At 31.8% G+C, this 8,144-nt stretch overlaps 1 protein-coding gene across 1 annotated transcript; it reads left to right on the forward strand.

Annotated features, from left to right (window-relative positions):
- The first annotated feature begins 2,929 nt into the window (after positions 1 to 2,929).
- Positions 2,930 to 3,571, forward strand: LOC137617445 (uncharacterized). The gene has a single exon (XM_068347470.1). It carries the CDS (start codon positions 2,930 to 2,932, stop codon positions 3,569 to 3,571), a length of 642 nt encoding a protein of 213 aa, XP_068203571.1.
- The last annotated feature ends 4,573 nt before the right edge of the window (positions 3,572 to 8,144 follow it).

Raw genomic sequence — 8,144 nt, forward strand, 5'->3', positions numbered from 1 at the left:
ACTCTTACATTTTTCTAGTTTCCTCAATTTCTGTTTCATTGTATCTACGAATATTATGGGTTTTTAGCTTTCTTATATATATATATATATATATATATATATATATATATATATATATATATATATATATATATATATGCATATATATATATATATATATATATATATATATATATATATATATATATATATGTGTGTGTGTGTGTATGTATATATGTGTGTATGTATACATACATACATATATATATATATATATATATATATATATATATATATATATATATATATATATATATATATATATACATACATATATACATATATATGAATATACATACACACACACACACACACACATATATATATATATATATATATATATATATATACATATATATATATATATATATATATATATATATATATATGTATATATATATATATATATATATATATATATGTGTGTGTGTGTGTGTGTGTGTATGTATATTCATATATATGTATATATGTATGTATATATATATATAGATATATATATATATATGTATACATACACACATATATACATACACACACACACACACACATATATATATATATATATATATATATATATATATATACATATATATATATGTGTGTGTGTGTATGTATATATGTGTGTATGTATACATACATATATATATATATATATATATATATATATATATATATATATATATACATACATATATACATTTATATGAATATACATACACACACACACATATATATATATATATATATATATATATATATATATATATATATATATATATATATATACATATATATATATATATATATATATATATATATATATATATATATATATATATATATATATATATATATATATATATATATATATATATATTGTGGTAATTCTATTTCAACTCTCATGGATATCACCCTCATTTCCAATCTTATTCTTATTAGAACCTTGGTCTTTTCGGGGAGTTTTTTTTTATCAGGAGGATAGGGGGTTCATTGAAAGGGTAGATAAAAACAATGCAGTTGAAAATTGCCATTATCTAGCAAATCATAGTGTACAGAAAGATAGTCCCACCACTCCAATCAGAATAGTTTTTGACTGCTCCTGGAGTCACGGTAAAAATGGATTGAGCCTTAACGACTATCTGTGGACTGGACCACATATTACGACAGATTTGCTCAAAGTCTTATTGCAGTTCAGAACTAACAACTAAGCCTGTATTAGTGATATAGAAAAAGCGTTTCTTATGGTGCGATTGAGAGAAGAAGACCGCAATTACACACGTTTTTTGTGGTTGCAAGACCCAACGGATCCAAATAGCGAATTAATCATATATAGGTTTAGGGTGGTATTGTTTGGGGCTACGTGTTCTCCGTTTCTGTTGAATGCCACTATTAAATCATATCTGGCAGCTGTAAGAAAAGATATGAGTTGTACTGAAATGGTGGATATGATGAGAAGGGGATTATACGTGGACAACCTTCAATTTACCTCCAACAATGAAGATGAATTGATAAACTTGTTTTTTTGGCGCAAACAAAATATTTGCACAGGTGCACTTGTATTTAAAGGAATGGAATAGTAATAATGATCTTTTGAATACTATTGCGGGTGCTTATCGCATAAAATCAGAAGAGAAACAAACCTATAAAGTCTTAGGCCTAAATTGGAACATCTCTGATGATAAACTAACAATAACCCCTAATCATCTTAAGACCAGTCAAACAAAACGTGAAATTCTAAGTGCAATTGTCCAAATTTATGATCCTTTAGGAATGCTTATCCTTATTACGATACGAGCTAGAATATTCTTACAGGATTTGTGGAAACAGCAGTTAAAATGGGATGATCTACTTTCAGTTCCTTTATTAGAATAGTGGAATGAAATGTCCAAAGACATAGCGAAAAGTCTCAGTATTTCCTTCTCCAGAGCCACTGATCTGGAGAAAACGGATTATCTCCACATTTTCTGTGATGCTAGCATAACAGCTTATGATTGTGTGGCCTATCGAGCAGGTGGTAAAACTTCGTCTCTGATTATGGCAAAGGGTAGAGTAGCACCCATTAAAGAGTTGACTGTACCTAAATTAGAATTAATGGCTTTGTTGTTAGGTGCAAGATTGTGTAAATTTAGAGTTGAAACTTTTGAAGAAAATACATTTGAGAAAATAATAATTTGGTCTGATAGTAAAGTGGCCATGGGATGGTTAGTGACAAAGAATAATTTGCCAGTATTTGTGAAAAATATAGTATTGGAAATTAACTCTATAACTACGGGGATCGTCTTTTCTTACGTCCCATCTCCAGAAAAACCCAAGCGACTGGATTACTAGAGGAAAAAGGACAGAAGAAGTAAGAAATAACTCCTTTTGGTAGGAGGGACATCCCTGGTTAAAATCAGAAAACCACACCTATCCTATTGACAGGACATGGGTGAAAGAAGCACAAGCACAGGATGAAGTTATTCAAGTCCATCTTGTAGGGAACAGTGAAAAAACCCATCTACTGAACTGGGAAAGATTTAGTAGAGTGGATAAATTTTGTAAAACTATAGCTTGGATTAGGCGATTTATTCACAATTGCAAATCAACTGGCTGTAGAAAAATTGGAAGTTTAACGCTGGAAGAACTTCAACAAGCTAAAAATAAAATGATTATCCTCTTACAAAAGGAATATTTTCCGGAGGATTATAAAGCTTTGAAAAAGGGGGGTAAAGTTTCAAAATTGACCTTATTAGTACAATTGAATCTCCTCTTGGAAGAAGGAATTATAAGATGCAGAGGAAGATTGGAACATGTCGCACAGGCGGCGGAAATAAAATTCCCAATCTTACTGCCGAAAAGTTGTTTTCTCACAAAATTGATAGTAAGGGAGCATCACTGTTTACAAGCTCATATGGGAGTAAATGCAACCGTGGCAAGTGTGAGACAGGAATATTGGGTCCCACAGCTTTGCCAATTATCCAAAAGTGTAATTCATCATTGTATAATCTGTAAGAAAACACAAGGGAGACCCTACCGTGTAAATATTGCTCCACCATTGCCAGAATTTCGGGTGCAGAGAAAACAACCCTTTAGCGTTACGGGGGTAGATTATACAGGAGCGTTGTTAACCAAGGAGAAACAGCAAAATCCTGAAAAAGCCTATATTGTGTTGTTTACTTGTCCAGTTACTAGAGGAATCCATATCGAATTAGTAAAAGATCTGTCCTGCGATTCGTTTCTTATGGTGTTCCGAAAGTTTTGTAGCCGTCGGGGATTTCCTTCTTTAATGCTAAGTGACAATGCTACTACCTTTGTATCTACTTCAGTTTATTTGAAAAACATGGCAGAAAGTTCCTTAGTGCAAGAACACCTGAATGCTATCGAATGTAAATGGAAGTTAATACCAGCCAGAGCACCTTGGTTTGGAGCTATATGGGAAAAATTGATCGGTCTTCTGAAAACATGTCTAAAGAAAGTAATAGGTCAGGCCCTTCTAAGCTTTAGTGAACTTACCTGTGTTGTGACTGAACATGAAGCAATTATTAATGACTGACCCTTAAGTTATACTTCGGGAGATCTAGATCAGTTGGATATTCTGACGCCCAATCATTTGATTTTAGGACGTAGATTTAGACCTTTCCCTAGGGAAGTCATAGATTGGAAAGATGAAACTAAGGTGGAAATAAGGATGTTGGAAAGCGATTTTTGTACATTACAAAAAAATGTGATGACCTGTGGAAAAGGTGGGAGAGAGAATATTTAACTTCTCTCACAGAAACTCAGCGGGTAGGAATATATATATATATATATATATATATATATATATATATATATATATATATATATATATATATATATATATATATATATATATATATTTATATATATATATATATATATTCCAGTACTGATGGTAATATATTACTTAGGAAAGAGATATATACAAGAAACTAATGTCTCTAGAACTTATACTATCCAATAATGTATTGAAAAAGTTCAAGATATTTGTCAATTCATTTCATGTTTATATATGATGAGGAAATTCGAGTCCTCTCTCTCTCTCTCTCTCTCTCTCTCTCTCTCTCTCTCTCTCTCTCTCTCTCTCTCTCTCTCTCTCTCTCTCTCTTTATTTATGTGTATATATATATATATATATATATATATATATATATATATATATATATATATATATATATATATATATATATGTATATACATATACATATACATATATATATATATATATATATATATATATATATATATATATATATATATATATATATATATATATATATATATATATATATATATATATATATATATAATAAAAAGGGGGACGAATAGTCTGGACAACATCTTTCAATTTATTGGTGCCGACGTTTCAGGAATCATCCCATTATCAAGGCTAAAATGGACATATAAAACATTATAAGCAAAACTCAGTAAAAATATATAAAATACAAAAAACAAAACACAGTCAAAATTAAAATTGAAATTATAAACAGATACAAGTAAAATATGGAGATAAAAATATTAACTAAGAGAACAGTATCTTAAAATTAAATATACAAAAATCAAAATTGTCTAAGGAGACCAACCTGTCTGGAACAGACTAGAGTACTGAGTGACTATCTGAAGGACGGTACTCAGGAAGAAAATTCTAAATTTGCCAGCTTAAGCGATGTGGAGGGGGACAGAGGATAATTGGCTGTTTAGTTTAGGAGCCTTTTCTTTAATCATTAACGATTCCAATACTAGAAGAGAGGAGTTATTTGGCGCTTGAGCAATGATTTCAAAGTTTTTATATGCAATGTTGGTCTTGCATTTACTTGCATGTTCTCTGATGGTTGAGAATTCTTTGGTTTTGAGCGCACATCCAGTTCTATGACTCACTCCCCGATGCGCATCTATGCGAACCTTCAGCAATCTTTTTGTGGAACCCACATAATTTCCGAGATTACATCTCGGACAAGTAAACATATAGACCACTGAAGAACGCATTAGGTCGGGGAGAGAATCCTTAATTCTAAACGTAGATCCCACTGTCTGGGGATTCTTAAAAATCCAGACTTGGAAAATTGTTTAAAATTACCTTTTTAATTTGTTTCCCATATTTTCCGTTATTAATAAAAGGCAAAGAGGCATAGCAAATCCTTTTTGGTACTGTAGGAACTTGAAGTTTAGGTTGGTAATGTTTGGTCAGAAATTTGTTAACTAATCTATGAAATATTTTAGTTGGAAAACAGTTATCCTTGAAATGCTGCTTCAAAAAGACTATTTCATTATGAAAGGATGTCCAGTCAGACGAAAGGTAAAATGCCCTGCAGATCAGGGTAGTTACGGCATTTAACTTAAAATTATAAAAGCAAAAGCTAAAAAAGATTGGTACCTAAACCAGTGAACGTCTTTTTTCTAAATACGCTTGTTTCTAGACGTGTCTGCCCTTTTGAGATGTTAATGTCAAGATATGGTAATTTGTTATTTTCTTCTTCCTCAATAGTAAACTTGATGTTTGGATGAACGTTATTGATGAAATCTAAAAATCTAGCAGCATGTTCCTTTTGCTTGAAAGTAGCTAACGTATCATCTACGTAGCGTTTATAAAATATAGGTCTAAATAGCAAAGGACATTGGTCTAAAATCTGCTCCTCAAGATGACATATAAAAATATTGGCGAAGGTGGGCCCAAGAGGGTACCCATAGCCATACCGAAAACTAACTGGGCCCCTTTCTTCAAGAGGGATGATTTCTATTTGTTGAAAAGTTTGGCTAAGAATCCTAATCTCGTTGTAACCAGACCGGATAAAGGTAAAGGCACTGTATTACACAACAAAGCAGATTATATAGCCAAAATGTACAGTTTTAAATGACCCAACTAAATTTTCTGACTTGGGTCTTCCTCAGTTTAATCCGATTTTTAAAATGGAAGACAAAATTAACCGAACACTGAAAAAACTAAAGGATAATAGTACCATTACTGAACAGGTATATTTAGACCTATTTTCCTCTGGTTCCTCTTATGGTATATTGTATGGTTTACCTAAGATTCATAAAGAAAATGTTCCACTCAGACCTATTTTAGCTGCTTATAATTCACCCAATTTTAATATTGCCAAATTTCTTGTGCCTCTTTTACAACCACTTACCTCAAATGAATATACGCTGCCCAATTCTGCCTCTCTGATACCTGAAATCACAACTCAAAACAAGTTTAATTATATGGTTAGCTATGATGTTGAATCACTATTTACGAACGTGCCCTTGCAAGAAACCATTGAAATAATTTTAAATAAACTTTTTATTTTTCCAAACGACTTATATCACGGTTTTAATAAGTCTGATTTTAAAAAATTACTTGAACTTGCAGTGATTGACACTCATTTTATTTTTGATGGCAAGTTGTTTAAACAACTTGATGGTATGGCTATGGGTAGCCCTCTTGGGCCCACCTTCGCCAATATTTTTATGTGTCATCTTGAGGAGCAGTTCTTAGACCAATGTCCTTTGCTATTTAGACCTATATTTTATAAACGCTACGTAGATGATACGTTAGCTACTTTCAAGCAAAAGGAACATGCTGCTAGATTTTTAGATTTCATCAATAACGTTCATCCAAACATCAAGTTCACTATTGAGGAAGAAGAAAATAACAAATTACCATATCTTGACATTAACATCTCAAGAGGGCAGACACGTCTAGAAACAAGCGTATTTAGAAAAAAGACGTTCACTGGTTTAGGCACCAACTTTTTTAGCTTTTGCTTTTATAATTTTAAGTAAAATGCCGTAACAACCCTGACCTGCAGGGCATTTTACCTTTCGTCTGACTGGACATCCTTTCATAATGAAATAGTCTTTTTGAAGCAGCATTTCAAGGATAACTGTTTTCCAACTAAAAAAATTTATAGATTAGTTAACAAATTTCTGACCAAACATTACCAACCTAAACTTCAAGTTCCTACAGTACCAAAAAGGATTTGCTATGCCTCTTTGCCTTTTATTAATAACGGAAAATATGGGAAACAAATTAAAAAGGTAATTTTAAACAATTTTCCAAGTCTGGATTTTTAAGAATCCCCAGACAGTGGGATCTACGTTTAGAATTAAGGATTCTCTCCCCGACCTAATGCGTTCTTCAGTGGTCTATATGTTTACTTGTCCGAGATGTAATCTCGGAAATTATGTGGGTTCCACAAAAAGATTGCTGAAGGTTCGCATAGATGCGCATCGGGGAGTGAGTCATAGAACTGGATGTGCGCTCAAAACCAAAGAATTCTCAACCATCAGAGAACATGCAAGTAAATGCAAGACCAACATTGCATATAAAAACTTTGAAATCATTGCTCAAGCGCCAAATAACTCCTCTCTTCTAGTATTGGAATCGTTAATGATTAAAGAAAAGGCTCCTAAACTAAACAGCCAATTATCCTCTGTCCCCCTCCACATTGCTTAAGCTGGCAAATTTAGAATTTTCTTCCTGAGTACCGTCCTTCAGATAGTCACTCAGTACTCTAGTCTGTTCCAGACAGGTTGGTCTCCTTAGACAATTTTGATTTTTGTATATTTAATTTTAAGATACTGTTCTCTTAGTTAATATTTTTATCTCCATATTTTACTTGTATCTGCGTTTATAAATTCAATTTTGACTTTGACTGTCTTTTTTTTGTATTTTATATATTTTTACTGAGTTTTGCTTATAATGTTTTATATGTCCATTTTAGCCTTGATAATGGGATGAGTCCTGAAACGTCGGCACCAATAAATTGAAAGATGTTGTCCAGACTATTCGTCTTCCTTTTTATTTTATCTTTTAAGCTCGCCAGGAGCAACGACCTACCTCAATATATATATATATATATATATATATATATATATATATATATATATATATATGTGTGTGTGTGTGTGTGTGTGTGTGTGTGTGTGTGTGTGTGTTTATATATATATCTCTCCTAACTAATATATGACTGATTGTACTACAATTAGAATAGGTCATAAATTCAGTCAGACTTCATTAAATGAAGGACACCTTTCGGTTGGGACACAAATCAAAGCATCATATAAGATACCCTTGGGTAGTCTAGGCCAATGCAATCGTCTTTAACATAATCTGTTTGTTATCA

This window comes from Palaemon carinicauda, chromosome 23, assembly GCF_036898095.1.
Source record: "Palaemon carinicauda isolate YSFRI2023 chromosome 23, ASM3689809v2, whole genome shotgun sequence".
NCBI lineage: Eukaryota > Metazoa > Arthropoda > Malacostraca > Decapoda > Palaemonidae > Palaemon > Palaemon carinicauda.